Source organism: Scyliorhinus torazame, chromosome 6, assembly GCF_047496885.1.
Source record: "Scyliorhinus torazame isolate Kashiwa2021f chromosome 6, sScyTor2.1, whole genome shotgun sequence".
NCBI lineage: Eukaryota > Metazoa > Chordata > Chondrichthyes > Carcharhiniformes > Scyliorhinidae > Scyliorhinus > Scyliorhinus torazame.
The window spans coordinates 307,104,604-307,126,842 of record NC_092712.1 but is presented as its reverse complement, the minus strand read 5'-3'; the positions used below and the strand labels follow the sequence as shown (position 1 = coordinate 307,126,842).

The 22,239-nt window shown below is 43.1% G+C and overlaps 2 protein-coding genes across 12 annotated transcripts in view; one reads left to right on the top strand and one right to left on the bottom strand.

The window, feature by feature from the left end:
- The window catches only part of fars2 (phenylalanyl-tRNA synthetase 2, mitochondrial), a 612,336-nt gene extending 608,798 nt beyond the window's left edge, over positions 1 to 3,538 (bottom strand). For 2 of the 8 annotated variants that reach the window (XM_072510008.1, XM_072510015.1), the window contains exon 1: positions 2,893 to 3,036. The gene's annotated coding sequence lies outside the window, so the exon portion shown is untranslated. Of the gene's footprint in view, positions 1 to 2,830; positions 3,175 to 3,431 lie in introns of those variants that run through there. The other 6 variants (XM_072510013.1, XM_072510016.1, XM_072510012.1 and 3 more) reach the window with 6 other exon arrangements.
- The window catches only part of LOC140425572 (LYR motif-containing protein 4-like), a 245,330-nt gene continuing 226,230 nt past the window's right edge, over positions 3,140 to 22,239 (top strand). For all 4 annotated transcript variants that reach the window (XR_011947895.1, XM_072510019.1, XM_072510018.1 and 1 more), the window contains exon 1: positions 3,140 to 3,292. Coding sequence is in view for 3 of the 4 variants with exons in the window: in XM_072510019.1 (XP_072366120.1) it covers positions 3,207 to 3,292 (86 nt within the window). In the remaining variant the exon portion in view is untranslated. The remainder of the gene's footprint in view (positions 3,293 to 22,239) is intronic.

The window sequence follows — 22,239 nt, the reverse complement described above, 5'->3', positions numbered from 1 at the left end:
AGTGTTGGTAACCATTGGAAACATATTTAAGATGATTAGCGAAAGCACCAGAGGCCGCATGAGGAAACTTTTTGTTCACGCATTAAGTTGTTGTTATCTGAAATGGGTTGTCTGAAAGATTGAATAGGGAAAAAAAAAAGAAAATGCTGGATAAACTCAGCAGGTCCGGCTGCATCTGTGGAGCGAGAAATATAGTTAATGTTACCATTGATCCTTCTACAAAGTTTATCCAACATTTTCTGTTTTTATTTCAGGTTTCCAGCATCCACATTATTTTGCTTTTAGATTCAACAGGATAAATAGATGAAGGAAAAAAGATTCCATGGCTATGGGGAAAGAGCAGGGGCGTGAATAGTTCTACCAAACAGCCAGGGCTGGGATAATAATAAAAACAAAATACCTGTGGATGCTGGAAATCAGAAATAAAAACATAAAGTGATAATAATACTCAGCAGGTCTGGCAACACCTATGGAGTGAAAAACATAATTAGTAGCACAGTGGTTAGCACTGTTGCTTCACAGCACCAGGGTCCCAGGTTTGATTCCCGCTTGGGTCACTTTCTGTGCGGAGTCTGCACGTTCTCCCCATGTCTACGTGGGTTTCCACCGGGTGCTCTGGTTTCCTTCCACAAGTCCCGAATGACGTGTTTGTTAGGTGAATTGGACATTCTGAATTCTCCCTCAGTGTACCCGAACAGGAGCCGGAATGCGGCCACTAGGGGATTTTCACAGTAACTTCATTGCAGTGTTAATGTAAGCCTCCTTGTGACAATAATAAAGATAAAGTTCTGTTCCCTCTTCATTGACCTGCTAAGTATTTTCAGCACACTGTTTTTAAGCAAGAACTGACATGATGGGCCAAATTGCCTACTTCTGGGCTGCATCATTGTAAAACATACAATGCTGAAATATGTCCTTACTTAACAATGGATGAAAATTCTGCTTTCTTCAAAGTACCTATTTAAATCAGGTCATTTTTGTCATTGTGCAGGTCAACGTCAGCAGCAGGAATGTGCTAGATTCACATCTTTAAGCCAGAAAGACATGAGAATAACCTTCATTGCTTATGGCTTGATGCAGTGTATAAGCATATTATGAAGCAACAGAAGGGCTTGAAAAAAGGTTTCCTGGGAAAAGGTTAGTAGCATGTCTTGGGCATAAATGGGGTGTTCAGTACAATTGTATAAAGATGCTAAGTATATTGTTAATTTGTGTTATTCAAGAGCAGATTTTCTCACAACTCACTTGGAAGTCATTTATTATCGATGCTACCACAATTCATACTCCGTAATAATGACGCCAGACCATTATGACTGTCACATCAACTTGATGTGGCCATGTTAGATCACAAAGGTAGCAAATATTTAATATGAACTAACTATAGATCAAAAAGCTATACTCGAAAGGTGTGACCTCATAAGAGAACGTGAAGGGAAACTCTTTTTTTCAAACTTACTGATCAATATTTTGAACAAGTTGTCTTTGATTTTTAATAATCTTTATTAGGCTTACAGTAACACCGCAATGAAGTTACTGTGAAAAGCCCCTAGTCGCCACATTCCGCGCCTGTTCGGGTACTCTGAGAGACAATTCAGAATGTCCAATTCACCTAACAAGCACGCACGTCATTCGGGACTTGTTGAAGGAAACCGGAGCACCCGGAGGAAGCCCACACAGACACAAGGAGAACGTGCGCACAGTGACCCAAGCCGGGAATCGAACCGAGGATCCTGGCACGGTGAAGCAACAGTGCTACCCACTGTGCTACCGTATCTACAGGACCTGTAGACTATTCAAAAGGCAAAACATAGAATATATGGCAGAGAAACGAGCCACTGAAGACTCTTCCCATTCCATTTGCCTCATCTCAATGTTTCAGGCTATCCTTTTACTCTACTTTTTTCTCTCAGATGCTCCTCCAGTTTCCTTCGGAAAGCATGAGTTGTTGGCCTCAAAAACGCCTGTGCTAGTGAATTCCCTATATTGTTTTAACATATAGTTTATTTGTTTTAGATCATTTTAAGTATCCATGATTCAGCCTGTCCTCCCTGTGCTGTCTCTTTGAAAGAGCCAACCAATTTAGTCTCAGGCTGAAGAGAAAATGTTGGAAAATCTCAGGTCTGGCAGCATCTGTCGGGAGCGAAACAAATTAACGTTTCGAGTCCAGGTGACAAGCGGACAAAGAGGGCTTTGACAAGGGGTTACCTGGACTCAAAACGTTAGCGCTTTTCTCTCCCTACAGATGCTGCCAGACCTGCTGAGGTTTTGCAGCATTTTCTCTTTGGTTTCAGATTCCAGCATCCGCAGTAGGTTGCTTTTAGTCTCAGGCCGTATCTTTATCCCCACAACCCTGACATTGAACTGCAATGTTGCTTTTTGGAAAGTTCCTGGGGAATCCAATCAACATGAACTAAAAATGATCACCGCCGATGCCTGAAACAAGAGCTGGAGAGGGGGAGGGAGCAAAGTTTTCACGCAGAGGTACTTTGCTCATCTCCCCTCCAGTTCTTGTTTCTTTTTTTCAGGTTTCCCGTATTCGCACTGATCGCTTTCGGTTCACCCTCACTGTGGTGCAGGTTGCTGGAGGGTCAGAAATGACGGAGGGGGAGGGGGTCCCTCAAAACTGCCAGCGTATAAAGCAAGAGCAAAAGCCTGATATTCGTTGACAGGCGCTGCTCGAATGAAGAGAAACTTTGCAATAGGCTGCAACCCTCGACACGCCAGATCAGACATGGCTCCACGACATGCGTCTCTTTCGCTTTGCAGGCCGGAATTTGAACAGAACTCCCCTTTGCAATGATTTCTTTTTTTTTTTAAAAAGGAACCCCACCGGTTATCCCTGTGCTCTTAACGTCCACGCCAACAGCAGCAGCTTCTCACGAGCTCACTCACCTCTTTGCAAATAAAAAAAACCTGACAGCGTCCCTTCCTAAATTAACGCCCCCGCCCCCCGAACTGCCAGTAAATAGTACGACGCTCGCTTGCCAGCGGCGAGTGAGAGAGCAAACGAGCTTTTACAAAACCCACAGGTGCTCGGTGAATCGGACTTTCGGCTCAGCAAGGTGGAAGCGGGACGGTCTCCGCTTTTGAATCCCCAACGGTTCAGGGTTCTGTGGAACGGCCGTTGCCCGCACAACGTTCCATTTCAGGCGCGCGCGCCCGGCCGCCCGGGTCCTGCACGGCAAAGACCGAAGGAAGGAAGGAAGATGGCGGTGCCCGCAAGCAGTCAGGTGTTGTCCTTATACAGGACGATGTTGAAGGAAAGCAAGAAGTTTTCCAGTTACAATTATAGGTAAAAGAAAAACCGAAACACGTTTCTTCTCCCTCCCCCTTTCACCCGGGATGTTCTTTTTTATCGGTTACGTAAAAGTGACCATCACCAACCCGCCAGCCGGCGTCTCGCGCAAACAACTTGCATTTGTTTGACTCGCCTGTTTTAAACGCCTGACCGAGCGCTGAAATAATGCCTCCCGCCCAGAGAAGGTGTTAGGAACGGCGACCAGCGAGGGGGACTTTAAGAGGGCTCTTGAAAAGGGGAATGGGCGGGCGACACACAAGATGAGAGATTCGGGGTGGTTCTAGGGCATGATAAGGTTATGATGTGGCGATGCTGGTGTTGGACTGGGGCGAGCACAGTCTTACAACACCAGGTTAAAAGTCCAACAGGTTTATTAGGAATCATGAGCTTTTGGAGTGTAGCTCCTTCATCAGGATAAGGTTACAGAGAGGAGGAGGAAGGGTGAGGCCATGCAGGGATTTCAACCCAAAAATGGGAATGAAGGCATTTTAAGGACCAGGAGTCAATAAAATAAAGACTTGCATTCATATAGTTCCTTTCACGACTCCAAGGCACCCAAGACTGCTTTACAGCTAATGAACTATAGTCACTGTTATAACATGGGAATATGTCTGCCTGCGTGTGGATCTGTCTCCATGTCTTTATGTCATCTGAGGAGAAAGAGGAGGGAAACCTGTAGTTCAAAAGGTGTTTGTATATGTGGGGTTCCGACTGCTGTCCTATAGCACTTAGGGCTACAATATGAAAAATAAACGAGCCATATGCATAGGGTGTTGCTTAGCCGGGCCACTTCCCAGATGCAAGGGCTTTCCTTTGTTCTTAGTTTTAGTTGACGAGATGAAGTGAGAGAGAAGGCAGCTGTTGGTTCGAAGGCTAGAAAGGGTCAGCTAGAATGTGCTGTTGGTTCGAAGGCTAGAAAGGGTCATATCTCTTGGCCTTGCTAGAAGAAAAGCCATACCAAGGAGCACCAGTTATCTAAAGGCCAGCATAGAGCAGAGGAAACTGGGAACAAGAACGGATTGCTGTTCGGTAAAGTCACAGAGTTAAAGCGGCATTGGTTTGTGAGAGGCCAGAGGATATCTGCAGTAGTTTGGGGATATATGATTTGAAATAATCGAGTAAATTAGTGGCTGGATCTCGGAGCTTGTGTAGAAGCCTGTAAGGCAAATAAATCCTGAGGGTTAGTGTAAAAACACTGAACCCTGTGGCACCCCACTAGCTACTGCCTGCCAATTTGAAAAGGACCTGTTAATTCCTACTCTGTTTCCTTTCTGCTAAATCGTTTTCTATCCAAATCAATACACTTTCCCCAATAAGATGTGCTTTAATCTTGCACGATAATCTCTTATGCGGGACTTTGTCAAATGCTTTCGGAAAGTCCAAATATACCACATCGACTGGCTTTCCCTTGTCAACTGTACTATTTACGTCTTCAAAGAATTTCAATGGGTTTGTCAAGAGAGGCTTTTCACGGTAACTTATTTGAAGCCTACTTGTGACAATAAGCGATTTTCATTTCATTTCAATTAATGCAGTGGGACAGGAGAGGAGGCGGGGGGGGAATTGTCGTTTTGGGTGGTGGGGGCGAGCTTTTGCTATCTTGGGATACAGGTGACGGGGAATTAGGCCCCGCTGCACAAGCTGAACTTGAAGCGACTGGTGGAGTCAATGAAGGCGAGCACCAAGTGGGATGTGCTGCCATTATCTCCGGTGAGGCGGGTGCAGACGGTGAAGATGAAGTTTTTTGTATTTCAGAACCTCCCAATTTTTGTTCCTAAGTTCTTTTTTAGGAAGATGAATGGGTTGATTTTGAGGTTTGTGTGGGTGGGGAAGCCTCCGTGGATGAGGATTGGTCAGTTTGGGATGGATGGAGGAGGCCTTATGTAAAGAGACCAGCTTGAGGGCACTGTTGTTGGGTCCCTACCATTCTCGGCAGTTCGGTACTCCACGAATCCGGTGGTGGTATCAGCACTGATGGTTTCAAACCAGTGTTGACCGAGCTTTGGATTGGAAGGCATATTGCTGTGACAATTATAGGTTTGCGCCACCAGGTGTTGGATGCAAGGTTCCAGAGGTGGGGATAGAGTACTTGTCGTGGAAATTATAATAAAGACACATTCCTCGAGGTTCGATTTAAGGAAATTTATTTACACAAATATTTTGCGGAGAGAGAGTGTTCTGGCTGCATAGCCAGTCCACCACACCCTGAGATTCGATTGAAGAAAGCATATCTTTATAGTCTGAAATAACAGCTTGAAGTAAACAGCCATGTTTATATTATATAGACCGTGGAAAGTACGTAAGATGAAATACATAGTACGTATGTTCTTGCCGTTGGCTAAAAACAACTTGAGTACACATTTTGTCATCTTTCGGAGGACAATGTGTTATCATTATAAGGCCGAGACCAAAATATTAAGCAGTATTTGTTTGTTACCTGACCTACTTATTTACGTTCAAAAGCAGTCAAACATTTCCCAGCATGCTTCTAAGTTGGCAACTCATTAATTTCCCTTCCACAGTACTTCAGGGAGAAAAGTTTGCAGACCTGGAAGAGCTTGAGATGATGTAGCAGTTACCAAAGGGGAATGGGTTCAGGTATTTGCAGATTAGGGACTTTATTAGGAAGGAAGTTCGTCCTTTCCGGCGCTGCCATCTCCGGTCCTGCAGGATATGGTTCTGTCCGAGGATGAAATTGGGGAGCGCAAGGTTGTCGACGTGCATGCGGAGCTGATGAAAAAGGAATGTGCTCCCGTGGACGAGGTCAGGCGCAAGGGGGAGCAGGAGTTGGAGAGGGGGGGCGGCGTAGGGGTTGGAATGTGGACGGAGGCTCTGCAGAGGGTGAATGCGTCCTTGTCGTGTGCTACTTAAGTCGTATCCAATTTAAGCTTGTGCATAGAGTCCACATGACGGTGTCCAGGATGAGTCATTTCTTTTCGGGGGTGGAGAATGAAGGAATCTTAAATTTATGGGAATCTTAACCTGTCGAACTACGCCAAGTTTGGGGGAAGCTTAGTTGATGAATCAAGTCCTGGCGCAATACGACAAGTTGTAAGATTTGTACTATTTCTAGACTGTTAAGTTGTTCGATTCCTTGTATTATTCGACTGTGTATAGTTGAAGGAATTTATATCATCTCTGCTATTCGGTTATCAGTAGCACTTTGCGAATACTGGAATTCAGCAGAAATTTGCAGTATAAACTCCTCGGGTGCCAAAAAGAATTGTTTTATTTGTAGTCGCTTGATTACAATTTGAAAGTCATTTAAAAGGCAATTCGTAGACAATTCAAAGCTTTCAGAGAATTACAGACATTATCTTTCTTTGCTTAGGCAGACAGCTCGAAAGTAACTTTTAAAAGGTCAAAGTCTGGCAATGAAACATGAAAAGAGAGAGAAAGCTAATCTTCAGCTAAACTCAAACTCAAAGTCAAAAGTGGACTAACATCACTGACACAGACTGTTAGGCTGACAGAACCCCCAAAGACAATTACCTAAAAACTAAACACTAAAACAAAACTGGAGACTATAAAGGACAAAATTGACTAAACTAACAGAAAGACAACACAGCACAACACACCTTCAAAGACAATAAAAACCAAAATGGCGGGGAGAAACTTTTTAGTTATACACTTTCATATCTGTCTTAAGTCGTCTAATTACACCCCAATATAATCCTAATTGGTTTGGGTTAGACTCAAACACATTTGATTTGATGGCAAGCCGTCCATCTTCAATGTGCAACATCAGCTTTTCTGACCCAGCTGTTATCTGCATTGTGAACAATGTTGCTGTGTATTCAGTCCCTGTCCTTGACAATTAGCACAAGCAGTGTCAAATTATCTTGCTGTTTTAATGTCACACTGTCTTTGAAAATATGCATTTGCCAGAACAACGGACTTCAGTAAAAGTGAATTATGCTGTATAAATGGGTATTAAAACTGGGGCTCAACATTTATGCTTAAACAGCTATCTTTTACCTATACTAGTTGTATTCGAAATACCTGGCTTCTACAGCGGTGTGCGGGTGGGCTGGCGAACCATGTACATATGTTTTGGGCATGTCCGAGGTTGAGGGAGTTTTGGAAGGGATTTTTGGACCTGATATCAAAGATTTTGGGGCTAGAGGTAGCTCCAAGTCCGGAGGTAGCGATATTTGGAGGATATAGAACATAGAGCATTGAACAATACAGCGCAGTACAGGCCCTTCGGCCCACGATGTTGCACCGAAACAAAAGCCATCTAACCTACACTATGCCATTATCATCCATATGTTTATCCAATAAACTTTTAAATGCCCTCAATGTTGGCGAGTTCACTACTGTAGCAGGTAGGGCATTCCACGGCCTCACTACTCTTTGCGTAAAGAACCTACCTCTGACCTCTGTCCTATATCTATTACCCCTCCGTTTAAAGCTATGTCCCCTCGTGCCAGCCATTTCCATCCGCGGGAGAAGGCTCTCACTGTCCACCCTATCCAACCCCCTGATCGTTTTGTATGCCTCTATTAAGTCTCCTCTTAACCTTCTTCTCTCCAACGAAAACAACCTCCAGTCCATCAGCCTTTCCTCATAAGATTTTCCCTCCATACCAGGCAACATCCTGGTAAATCTCCTCTGCACCCGCTCCAAAGCCTCCACGTCCTTCCTATAATGCGGTGACCAGAACTGTACGCAATACTCCAAATGCGGCCGTACCAGAGTTCTGTACAGCTGCAACATGACCTCCCGACTCCGGAACTCAATCCCTCTACCAATAAAGGCCAACACTCCATAGGCCTTCTTCACAACCCTATCAACCTGGGTGGCAACTTTCAGGGATCTATGTACATGGACACCTAGATCCCTCTGCTCATCCACACTTTCAAGAACTTTACCATTAGCCAAATATTCCGCATTCCTATTATTCCTTCCAAAGTGAATCACCTCACACTTCTCTACATTAAACTCCATTTGCCACCTCTCAGCCCAGCTCTGCAGCTTATCTATATCCCTCTGTAACCTGCTACATCCTTCCACACTATCGACAACACCACCGACTTTAGTATCGTCTGCAAATTTACTCACCCACCCTTCTGCGCCTTCCTCTAGGTCATTGATAAAAATGACAAACAGCAACGGCCCCAGAACAGATCCTTGTGGTACTCCACTTGTGACTGTACTCCATTCTGAACATTTCCCATCAACCACCACCCTCTGTCTTCTTTCAGCTAGCCAATTTCTGATCCACATCTCTAAACCACCCTCAATCCCCAGCCTCCGTATTTTCTGCAATAGCCTACCGTGGGGAACCTTATCAAACGCTTTGCTGAAATCCATATACACCACATCAACTGCTCTACCCTCATCTACCTGTTCAGTCACCTTCTCAAAGAACTCAATAAGGTTTGTGAGGCATGACCTACCCTTCACAAAGCCATGCTGACTATCCCTGATCATATTATTCCTATCTAGATGATTATAAATCTTGTCTCTTATAATCCCCTCCAAGACTTTACCCACTACAGACGTGAGGCTCACCGGTCTATAGTTGCCGGGGTTGTCTCTGCTTCCCTTTTTGAACAAAGGGACCACATTTGCTGTCCTCCAGTCCTCTGGCACTATTCCTGTAGCCAATGATGACATAAAAATCAAAGCCAAAGGTCCAGCAATCTCTTCCCTGGCCTCCCAGAGAATCCTAGGATAAATCCCATCAGGTCCCGGGGACTTATCTATTTTAAGCCTGTCCAGAATTGCCAACACCTCTTCCCTACGTACCTCAATGCCATCTATTCTATTAGCCTGGGGCTCAGCATTCTCCTCCACAACATTATCTTTTTCCTGAGTGAATACTGACGAAAAATATTCATTTAGTATCCCTCCTATCTCTTCAGACTCCACACACAATTTCCCATCCCTGTCCTTGACTGGTCCTACTCTTTCCCTAGTCATTCGCTTATTCCTGACATACCTATAGAAAGCTTTTGGGTTTTCCTTGATCCTTCCTGCCAAATACTTCTCATGTCCCCTCCTTGCTCGTCTTAGCTCTCTCTTTAGATCCTTCCTCGCTACCTTGTAACTATCCATCGCCCCAACTGAAACTTCACACCTCATCTTCACATAGGCCTCCTTCTTCCTCTTAACAAGAGATTCCACTTCCTTGGTAAACCACGGTTCTCTCGCTCGACGCCTTCCTCCCTGCCTGACCGGTACATACTTATCAAGAACACGCAGTAGCTGATCCTTGAACAAGCCCCACTTATCCAGTGTGCCCAACACTTGCAGCCTACTTCTCCACCTTCTCTTTCCCCCCCCCCCAAGTCACGTCTAATGGCATCATAATTGCCCTTCCCCCAGCTATAACTCTTGCCCTGCGGTGTATACTTATTCCTTTCCATCATTAACGTAAACGCCACCGAATTGTGGTCACTGTTGGGAGTTACAGGTGGGGAGAGAGGCTGACGTCTTGGCCTTTGCCTGCCTGATAGCCTGGAGACGGATTTTGCTGTGTTGGCGGGACCCAGAGCTGCCAAAGGCGGGGATATGAGTGAGTGATTGAGGGATATCGGGTGGGGGGGGGGGGGGTTGATAAGTTGGAAAAGAGAGGCGGGTACCAGGGTGGAGCGGGATGAGTGGGGGCTATTGTTGGTTTTGGGGGGGGGGGGCAGTGTTGTTACGTGTTGCCGTGGTTGACTTTTGTATTTTTGTGATTATGTATATATTTAAAATGCCTTCAATAAAATGTTTTTTTTTAAAAAAAGAGTTAATGTACAAAACGGTCAGCAACTTGTAGTGACGAAGCAATATCCAGTGAAAGCTAATGGAGGATCTGGGAATACAGGTGGGGAGGCTGACATCTTGGCCTTTGATAGCCCACATTAATTGGCCATAAAACTTGTCACAGCTGGTATTTACTAAACATCCTTTTGATCACAGTAAGAAGTCTTACAACACCAGGTTGAAGTCCAACAGGTTTGTTTCAAACACTAGCATTCGGAGCACTGCTCCTTCCTCAGGTGAATGAAGAGGTATGCCTCTTCATTCACCTGAGGAAGGAGCAGTGCTCCGAAAGCTAGTGTTTGAAACAAACCTGTTGGACTTTAACCTGGTATTGTAAGACTTCTTACTGTGCTCACCCCAGTCCAATGCCGGCATCTCCACATCATCCTTTTGATGACATGATAATTGGTAATGACCAACCTCTCTCACTCAGAAAGTGAATAATTGTAAGTGTGGAGTCTCAAATTTATAAGGTTGTCAATTGTTTTAGAACATTTTTAAAATGTCAAAACATTTCTGACTTTTCCTTTTTTGTCTTTTTTAACCTCTCTCAATCCTATTTTTTCCCTTCTCCATTTTTTTCTTCACCTGTTTTAGTATTGAATTTATCTGCTCGCATTCACCATTTCTCTCAGTCCTTCCTCGGTTTTTGTTTAATCTTTAAATCTCATTGGTACAAATTTCAAGGTCTTAAATGTGCTTTAAACCTCAGTGTGTCAGCAACCTTTGTGTGTAAAAATGTTAAAATCTAAATATGCGTGAGCAAGTCTAAATAGCAAGGCATGCCATGAGATGTCTAGATGTCTCACTCCAGCAAAACTTGCTCCTGTATCTCAATGTCTTTAATGTTCGTTTAAGTGGGGAAAAGCAATTGTGGAAGATGCAAATGAGGTGCTTTAACATCGCAGTTGAATGAACAGTGCATGAGAATGTTTGGGGCAAAGAGCAAAGTAGTACAACAGAAGGATTTAGGGAGGGAATGCCAGCGTTTAGTCTTGGTGGGTGGGGCAAGATTTTGAAAGAATTGCCAGATGAGGGAGGTGGATCTAGTGCAGGACAAGATATGAGCACCGGAGTTACAACAAGGGCATTGAAGAAGTCCAGCCTCAAACTAGTTAAATTATGAGATTGAGGTGGTCAGTGTTGCAGAAGCAAAAGTAAGTTGTGTTGGTATTTATCAGTATTTGCAATTTGATGCTTCGCCCTGGGTCAAACACAGGCTTGCACATCAGTTCAGCCTGCATGAGCAGCTGTAGAACCTAATGACAAGGTCATGATAATGGGAACCAAATAGGTTGGTGTCGATCTTTTCTCTTTCCAGTGTTCAATTTACAGATAGAGGCAGTCATGAAGATGTGAATCTGTGTCAATTCACATACTAAAGAAAACTGATTCCATGCCCATGAATTATATCACTGAGGGACAATTTGTAAATGAGAAAAAGGAAGAAGCCAAGGATTGATTTATTTTTTGCATCAATGGTCATAAAATGGGGAAAGACATATGGTGAAGGACAAGGAGCTGTGGAATTCGGGGATTTAGGTGTCCATGTACATAAATCACTAAAATATAGTGCACAAGTACAAAACTTAATACTGGAATATTGGCCCACTGTAACATTTGTTGTGGTTGATTTTTAAAATCCTTGAATGGGTGTGGATGTTGCTGGCAAAGCCAGCATTTGTTGTGCATCCCTTGTGCCTTTTTGAACTGAATGGCTTGCTCGGCTATTGTAGAGGGCCACATTGCTATGCATCAGGAGTCACTTGTAAGCCAGACCAGGTGGAGATGGCAGATTTCCTTCCCTGAAAGACATCAGTGAACCAGATTGGGTTTTACAACAATTGATAATAGCTGTCATGGTCACCATTACTAAGATTAGCTTTATATTTCAGATTGTCCTCCAACATCTCTTACCCATCCCAATGGGATGACTCTTCCTCAGTTTTTACATTTTCTTTAATAATTCATTTGAATTTCCCAAGTGTCATACACGTTTTAATTTGTGATGATGAAGCTTTCAATGTAACCACAATGTCATTGGTGGTGGCCTGGATTGTTGAATGTTCTTCCCAATGCTGTCCCAGCCTATACACTGCAGTGTATTTTGTCTGTTTTGTTAATTCAATTTTTTTATCACAAAATCTATTGTACTGATTTGTGGTGCAACCACCGTTTTGCATCATTGCACTTCTCGACCCACTCAAGGTGCAAGAGGGAAGATTAATTCCCCTTGATTTTATGTTGATCCTAGAATACAGCATTCATAAAGCAGTTTTGAACTTATAAATATTTAATTATGGCAGTTGGCCTCTATTGCAGAAATACAAGTTATGATTTATAAGCACTGCTTGGTATTTGGCTGTTTTACTGCAATTGCAGCTTTATGACAGGTCCTGAAGCAGGATTGTACTCCATAATGTCATGATACTACTGTTACTTTCTCATTGCAACCTGGGGAATTAAGTACCACTTTGCTTTGAATGGTGTCATGGGACCTTTTGGTAAGGCAAAAGGGGAGTCAGTTTTACATCAAATCCAAAACATGGCACCTCCAACAGTACACCATTCTCTTATTATTGCTTACACTTGTGTGCTTAAGTGGTGGGACTTGAATGCATAATCTTCTGACTGAGGTGTTATCCTCATCTTCAATTCTGCCTCAAAAACCTTGAAAGATTTTCCACAATAATTAGCGGGTAGAGAAAAGAGCCACAAGACTTAAGTTTAAAACAACTGTACAAATGTTTTGTAGATTTTCTGCTATTCTGGTGCCGTGAAACCTACCCTGTAACTTGAATAGGGTGGAGTGGGCTTGATAATTCCAATGCTTTTCTGGTTGCCCCCTGCGTCCTCTCTAAATTTCAGCTCGTCCAAAGGTTTGCTGTCTGTTTCCTGTCCCACATCAAGTCTCAATCATGCATCACCTCCATGCTCCCTCACCTTCATTGCTCCAAGTCCAGCAGTGCTTCAAATTTTAACTTCTCATCCTCCATGTTTAAATTCATTCATGATATTGCCACACTCTAATCTTCAGTCCTACAATACTGTGAGAACTGCGGTCGAACAATTCTTATCACCTTGTGTTTCACCTCCTTACCTCACCCCCTTTGCACCACCATTGGCTGCTGTGCCTTCAGCTTTTGGACCCCACACTTTGGAATTACATCCCTAAACGACCCTGCCCCTTCATGTCCCTATTCTCCTTTAAGATTTGCCTAAAATCCACCTAATTGACCAAGTTTCATTGGCTGCTAATCAAGTGGGCTGTTTTGCCCTGGATGGTGTCAGATTTCTTGAGTGTTGTTGGTGCTGCACTCATTCAAGCAAGTGGAGAGCATTCCATCAGACTCCTGATTTGTGCTTTTTACATGGTAGACAGGCTTTGGAGGTTAGGAGGTGAGTCACCGGAGTAGAATTCCCTCTGGCCTGTGCTTGTAGCCACAGTGTTTATATAGATGGTCCAGTTCAGTTTCTTGTCCATGATAACCCCTAGGATATTGATTGAGGGGAATTCAGCAATGGTAATGCTGTTAAATATCAAGGGACGATGGTTGGATTCTATCTTGTCGGAGATGGTCATTGGCTGCACTTTTGTGGCACAAATGTTGCTTGCCACTTACCAGCTCAAGCCTGAATGCTGTCCAGGTCGAGAGGCAGCACAGTGGTTAGCACTACTGTCTCTCAATGCCAGGGACCCAGGTTTGATTCTGCCCTTGGGTGACTGTATATGTGGAGTTTGAACATTCTTCCTGTGTCTGCATGGGTTTCCTCCAGGTGCTTTGGTTTCCTCCCACATTCCAAAGATGTGTAGCCTAGGTGGATTGGTCATGCTAATTTGCCCCTTAGTGTGCCAAGATGTGCAGGTTAGGTAGAGTTACAGGGAAAAGGTGGGGCAATGGGACTAGATAGGGTGCTCTTTCAGAAGGTTGATGCGGACTTAGTGGGCCAAATGGCCTCCTTCTGCATTGGAACGATTCTATGCTGCATATGGACATGGACTGCTTCAGTATCTGAGGAGCTGTGAATGGTGTGGAACACTGTAAATCATCAGAACATTCTCTACTTCTGACTTTATGATGGAGAAAAGGTCATTGAAGCAGCTAAACATAGTTGGGCCTCGGATATTACTCTGAGGAACTCCTGCAATAATGTCCAATAACTATAACCATTTTTTTTGTGCTAGGTATGACTCCAACCAGTGGGGAGCTTTTCCCCGATTCCCATTGACTCCAGTTTTGTAGAGCTCCATGATGTCACACATGGTCAAATGCTGTCTGATGTCAAGGGCAGTCACTTTCATGTCACCTCTAGAGTTCAGCTCTTTTGTCCAAGTTTGGACCAAAGGTACATGACACAGGTATCAGATTCTGAATCTATCACAGAGTCTTTCCTTGGTTCTAAATTTCTATTGTTCAGCCTTTAAGCAGCCTAACCCCAAAGAGGTCTCACCTCCCTGCCCTTAAAACAGTAACATGTCTGGGCTTAAGCTCTCTTTGTTGGACAGCAGTACCAGAAGACCACAATGAGTGACCAGATGAATAGCACAACGCAAGAAAATGACAATGAGCATTTCCACCAATTTAACCACAACGTGCAGACACACTGCACCCAAATGGAGGTTGAATAACAGCAGCCTCACTCTCTGAAACCTGATGGTGGAGAGAGCAAGCACGAGATGTATGAAACAAAAACAAACTGCTAGAAACACAGCAATTTAGACACTGTGGAGGGATAATGAGTTAACATTTAAAGTATAGCAATAACTTTTATGTGCATAGCACCTTTAACATGAAACATTCAAAGGTGCTTCACAACAGCAAGATAAAACAACATGTGACAATGAGCCACGTAAGGCAAGATTAGGTCAGCTGACCAAAAGTTTCATCAAAGAGGTAGGTTTTAAGAAATGTTTTAGAGGATGATGGCGGGGTAGAGAGGAGGAGAGTGTAGGGAAGGAATTCCAGTGCTGGCGGAGGATTAAACTTGGATGCGCAAGGCAGAGGTAATGAAGACATGAATGAGGGATAAGCAAATAATTCAGTTGGACGAAGTCGGATTATGTTCCGGAGGTGGAAGTAGGAGGTCTTAGTTATGTCTAAATATGCGGTTGAAGGCTCATCTCTGTCAAATATGATAAGATTATGAACAGACTTTTTTTAGTCTCAAACTGCTATCAGGGAGGGGGAAGGAGTCAGTAGCTAGGGAATAAAGTTTGGAGAGGGAACCAAACTTGATGGTTTCAGTCTTCCCAATATTTGATTGGAGGAAAATTTTGCTCCTCAAGTACAATGCTGGCTAAGCAATCTGATAACTTAGCGACAATGGAGAAGTCCAGAGAGGTGGTTAGGTAGAGCCATCTGATCTATGTGACATCTGACGCTATGGTTTTGGATGTTGCCGAGGGACTGCATCTATATGAGAAGTAGAATTTGTCTAATTGTAGATTCTTGGGGGCCGCCACTGAGATAACAGTGCAGGTGTGGGAAGAGAAGCAATTGCAAGTGATACCCTGGCTACAATTAGCTGAGGATGGAACCAGACAAGAGCAGTCTCTTTCACCACCACCCCCCCGCCCCCAGCTGGACAGTGATAGAAAGGCGTTGGAGGAGGAGGAGAATGTCAAACATCACAGACAGATGAAAAAGGATGAGGAAAGATAATTTATCATTGTCACAATTATATGATGTGTCATTTATGACTTTGATAAGATATAATCCTTCTTAAAACTTGTTGAGAGTTTCCAGAATTTTCTGTTGAGTTGCAGTAACAATATTTTATTTTTTGTTTTATTGGACATCTAAACATGTGGACTTGTAACCACCTTCATCTGCTATATAATCCCTGCATTCAACCTGGTGGAATACATAGAGCAGTATTGGATATTAAGTATCCAATTCAGATGCCACATCCCAAGCTTGCTCATCTCTATTAATCCAGGCCCTCAAGAGGATTTTAATGCATGGCGCCATCTCTTTATCCTGACAGTGAAGAACTGTCTCGAAAGACAAGACACAATAATATATTTTAAACCTTTTTTTTTTACTGGGTAGGTATATAGGCTTATTATACTGAAACAGCATCCCCCCCCCCCCCCCAAAGAGCTGTACATGCGACCTGCAATTACATTGCTTCACATTAGATATAAAATTAAGGGCAGAAATTTAGACACAGCAGGAAATAGTCATTTTTCTGGTGTTTTATTGTGATTTAATTAAATCTGCACCATATTTTATGTTCCTTTCCATGCATTTTTATGGCTTTAATCGGAGTCACACAACGCATTTAAAAGCTTCCACTTTGCATGCTCTTGGGCATAATTGTTTACCCCTGATTTTCACTCGTTTTTGTTGAACTTTACATGCTAATGAGATTGGCAGAAAATATAAGTGTAGATTGATAATGGGAAAATTGATAATTTTGTGTGTAAGTTCTTGCATTATGGTCTTCTTTTCCCTTCACCCCTGATGATCAGTGGGTTATTTTTAAAGAAATTTAGAGTGCCCAATTATTTTTTTTCCCAATTAAGGAGCAATTTAGCATTCCTAACCAGCACATCTTTTGGGTTGTGGGGGTCAAATCCACGCAGACACGGAGAGAATGTGCAAACTCTATTCGGGTAGTGACCAAGGGCCAGGATTCGAACCAGGGTCCTCAGCATCGTAGTCCCAGTGTTAACCACTGTGCCACCGCGCTACCCAACTTGAAGATAATTATGAGAATTTACAATTTTATTATTTTGTATCCTGCATCACATCTTTTACCCCCGCGCACCTCCCAGCATTTCACCAAAAAGAAAAATAACTGGGGCGGCTTTTGAATAAATAGCTTAAACTGAGTATATATCTAAAAAGGCATTACATGGTACCATTTATATTTTCCTATATGCTTAATCTGGAAAAATGTTCATTTCTGAACTACCTTTGGCATTGTCTGTGTTGCACAAATCTACAATATTTTCCAGAGATGTGACTGATTATCCAGGCCATAAGTTATCAACATCCTTTGTGACTATCAGTGGTACTCTGTGTCACCATGTCCTCTTCAATATTTTCATAATATTCAAAACAATTGCAAAAGCAAAAAAACTCTGGATGTTGTGTGTCTGAATTAAAAGCAGAAAATACTGGAAGTATGCAGTTGGCCTGATGATGACTGTGGAGAGCGAAACAGAGTTAACCTCAATGACTTCATCAGGAACAAAGTTGACCACTTTTATTCCAGTGCCACACCTTTTGCTCTATCGCCAAGGCCTGTTTCGGGGTGTAGGAGGCTGCAGGGAGGAGACAGGGTCCTGTTCCCCATGAACTGCCAACCTTTGGCAAAATCTCTTGTAGACCAGGCTAAACTAGGATTTTCACCCTACATTGACAAACTGGTTCAGTTTTGTTTTTTTGGTTCTGTGGAAAAATTCTGCACTCTAGGCCTGACTCGATCTCCTTCCTGGCTACTTATTCAGACTGAACTTGACTGTGTGCAAGCTCAGCCTCCTGTTTGAACCTGAGAACGCATTTCCTTGACTTCGCCAAAGACCATTTCTTTCTGTTTCCACAGCTGTTCACCTTTTTTGAATCACCTTGAGATAAATAGGCTACATATACACCTGTTGCACATTTTGTTGTGATTGAGGAATATACTTTTACTTTTATAAAATTAAGTCTTTCCAATTCTAATGTAATTGTTCTATCCAATGTGATTTTGTAAACTCAGTCACTTATCTGTGAATTCCAGGGTCCCCCAATGCGTGGTTCCATAGGATAAAATGAATCAGTATTGTTTTCTGTCGTTGGTACTATCTGAGCTGGGAAACTGATGTTGACTTAATATTACAAAAATGCTTCTGGCAGAAGCTGGGCTATAATAGACTGTGAATTTAGCCCATCTACACTGCAGGGCAGATTCTACACTACTTGCTCCAAGACAAAAATAACTTTACATGAGGCGGCATGGTGGGTCAGAGGTTAGCACTGCTTTCTCATAGCGTCAGGGACCCGGGTTCATATTCCAACCATGGGTGACTGTCTGTGTTGAGTTTGCATGTTCTCCCTGTGTCTGTGTTGATTTTCTCCGGGTGCTTAGGTTTCCTCCCACAATCCAAAGATGTGCACGTTAGGTGGATTAGCCATTCTACATTGTCCCTTAGTGTCCAAAGGTGAGGTGGGGTTACAGGGATAGGATGGGGGAGTGGGCCTAGGTAGGGTGCTCTTTCAGAGGGCTGGTATAGATTTGATGGACCGAATGGCCTACTGCACTGTAGGGATTCTATGATTTATGCTCTTGTGTTTCTATAAATGTTCGTAAAATAAGGATACATTCTATGAAGAGAAGTATTCTCTTTCATTAACAACGTGCATTTGTAAAGTCAACTTACATAGGAAAATTACTTTCAATGCTTTACTCAGAAGGAAAAAAACTCAAGAAACATCAAGATCAAGTAAGAGTGATAAGAGTTAAACTACATGACCACTCCTGATAAAATTTTAGGAAAGCTTTTATAGGTAAAACGAAGTTCTTGAAATTAGGGCCAAAGTGGCTGAAAGCTCTGCTGGCACTGGTGGATCGAAAAAGAGGATATGCATATATTCAGTTGAAGGTTTTCATTCATCCATGACTTGCTATCAATCAGGAAGGCAAGAGGCACAGTGGTCATGAGATTAAGGGATTTCATGGAGAGATAAAACTGATTGTTGTCAACATACATATGAAAGTTTTAAATACAAGAATGGCATTTTGAATTTGAGGTAGACCAGGATACATTACATGTCAGCAAGGAAGGGGGTGATGGGCAAGCAGGACAGGATATAGACAACAGAGGTTTGGATGTTATGAGGTTTGAGGCCATCCAGGAAGTATTGGAATAGTTGAGACTAGAGGTGACAGAGGCACAGTTCCAGTGATGGGTGTTCTAAGATTGGGACAAAGTGGGCAATGTTAAGGAAATGGAAACAAGCAGTCCTTTCAACAGAATGGAAATTGTCTTGCAAGTTGAGCTCAGACTTGAGTCGAACTTTCAAATTTGCAAACCATCTGTGTTATTGAATGTTTCATTTATAATAAGTATTTCACATATAATTAATTGGAATAACTTACTTTACAAGCAAACACAGCCAATTTCATATATTGGGATCTTGTCGTAGCCATTGGATGAATGGGTAATTAATCTGATATAACATATATCAAAGGGAATATTATGTTATTAATTTAACCAATTGATTTTTTAAGCATGCATAAGTAATGCATTGACCATGAAACAACTGGATTGCATTGGATTTGTTTATTGTCACATGTACCGAGGTACAGTGAAAAGTATTGTTCTGCGTACAGTCCAGACAGATCATTCCATACATGAAAAAAATATAAAAGGCAAACATAAATCCACAATGTAAATACATAGAAACAGACATTGGGTGAAGCATACAGGAGTGTAGTATGACCCAGTAGAGAAGATGTGTAAAGAGATCAGGTCAGTCCATAAGAGGGTCGTTTAGGAGTCTGGTAACAGCGGGGGAGAAGCTATTTTTGAATCTGTTAGTGCGTGTTCTCAGACTTTTGTATCTCCTGCCAGATGGAAGAAGTTGGAAGAGTGAATAAGCTGGGTGGTAGAGGTCTGATTATGCTGCTCGCTTTCCCAAGGCAGCGGAAGGTGTAAACAGAGTCACTGAATGGGAGGCGGGTTTGCGTGATGGACAGAGCTGTGTTCATGACTCTCTGTAGTGTCTTGGGCCGAGCAATTGCCATACCAGGCTGTGATGCAGCCAGATATGTTTTCTGTGGTGCATCTGTAAATGTTGGTAAGAGTCAATGTGGTCATGCCAAATTTCCTTAGTTTCCTAAGAAAGTATAGGTGCTATTGTGCTTTCTTGGTCGTAGCGTCGACATGGGTGGACCGGGACAGATTGTTGATGATGTGCACACCTAGGAATTTGAAGCTGTCAACCATTTCGACCTCTGCACCATTGATGCAGACAGGGGTGTGTATGATACTTTGCTTCCTGAAGTCGATGACCAGCTCTTTAGTTTTGCTGGAATTGAGGGAGAGATTAGTGTCATAACAGCACTCCACTAGGTTCTCCAACTCCCTCCTGTATTCTGTCTCATCGTTGTTCGCGATCTGACCCACTACGTTCGTGTCATCAGCAAACTTGTAGATGGAGTTGGAGCCATATTTTGCCACGCAGTCGTGTGTATACAGGGAGTATAGTAGGGGGCTAAGTACCCAGCCTTGTGGGACCCCGGTATTGAGGACTATCGTGGAGGAGGTGTTGTTTATCCGGTCTATGGATCAGAAAGGCGAGGATCCAATTGCAGAGTGAGGAGCCTAGTCCTAAGTTTTGGAGCTTTGATATGAGCTTGGTTGGGATTATGGTGTTGAAGGCGGAGCTTTAGTCAATAAATAGGAGTCTGACGTAGGAGCCCTTGTTGTTGAGATGCTCCAGGGATGAGTGTAGGGCCAGGGAGGTGATGTCTGCTGTGGACCAGTGGTGGCGTATGTGAATTGCATTGGATCTAGGCATTCTGGGAATATGGAGTTGATATGCCTCAAGCACAGGGCTAAATCGCTGGCTTTGAAAGCAGACCAAGGCAGGCCAGCAGCACGGTTCAATTCCCGTAACAGCCTCCCTGAACAGGCGCCGGAATGTGGCGACTAGGGACTTTTCACAGTAACTTCATTTGAAGCCTACTTGTGACAATCGATTTTCATTTCATTTTCATTTCATGACCAACCTCTCGAAGCATTTTATATTGATCGATGTCGAGGCCACCGGACGATAGCTGTTGAGGCACATTGCTTGGTTCTTCTTTGACACTGGTATGATGATGGTCTTCTTGAAGCAGGTGGGGACCTCGGAACAGAGTAGGGAGAGGTTGAAGATGTCTGTGAACACATCTGCCAGCTGTTCTGCGCAGGAACTTGGAAATTTGTCACATGATGTAATTTTCTGCCTGATCTTTTATCATAAATCCTTACAGCAATATTTCAAGCATTGCGTTATTGTTCAAGAGCCAGGATGCTGATTATTGATGTAGCTATAGATAGAATGGGTGAGGAAAATAACACCACTTGCCTGATACTGCAACATCCAGCTTGTCAAAATATATTATGAAATTAGTCATTTAAATATAACCTTGTAAGAAGTGTCTCTATAAGATTTGTATTATATTAAAGTGCATTCTTTAACTTCCTGACTTGCATTGGTTTATTAATATAGATAATAATGCATATCTCCAAGTGACTTGTAAGACAGTAAATACATTTGAAAGGTCCTCATCAGAAATGATGAGTGCAAAGCTCATTCAGTGCCTGAATTCAGGTAGAATGTTAGTTCATCCTGAAAGATTTTTGTAATTTGACTTTCTTATTATCAAGCAGTTTTCTGGTGGTAAATATGAAAATAAATGCGACATAGCATAGGAGAAAATCTTACAGTTTTCTAATCGAGGATCTGAAATAGTATTGGATCATGTGAAGGAACATTTGGTATTCCTAGATTTATTTTTTGAACAGTTGATTTCAGAACGCGTATTGAACAACGAATGCAGTATATTCCACAACAATTCTGTTGATGTCAAAAAGAAGTTTGGATTGCTATATGTGGCGGACCCGGCGGAGGGGGTGCCAGAGATAATGCGGATACTTGGGGAGTTTGGGGATTTTTCAGGGTACAAACTGAACATGGGGAAAAGTGAGGTGTTTGTGGTGCATTCGGGGGCGCAGAGCAGAGAGATAGAGGATTTACCGTTGAGGAAGGTAACAAGGGACTTCCGGTACTTGGGGATCCAGATAGCCAAGAATTGGGGTACATTACACAGGCTTAATTTAATGCGGTTGGTGGAACAGATGGAGGAGGACTTTAAGAGATGGGACATTTCTTATATGTCATTGGCATTGGCAGGTAGGGTGCAGGCGGTTAAAATGGTGGTCCTCCCGAGATTCCTTTTTGTGTTTCAGTGCCTCCCGGTGGTGATCACTAAGGCTTTTTTCAAAAGAATCGAGAAGAGTATTATGAGTTTTGTGTGGGCTGGGAAGACCCCGAGAGTGAGGAGGGGATTCTTGCAACGTAGTAGGGACAGGGGGGGGGGGCTGGCACTACCGAGCCTAAGTGAGTACTACTGGGCCGCCAATGTTTCAATGGTGTGTAAGTGGATGGGAGAAGGGGAGAGAGCGGCGTGGAAGAGATTGGAGA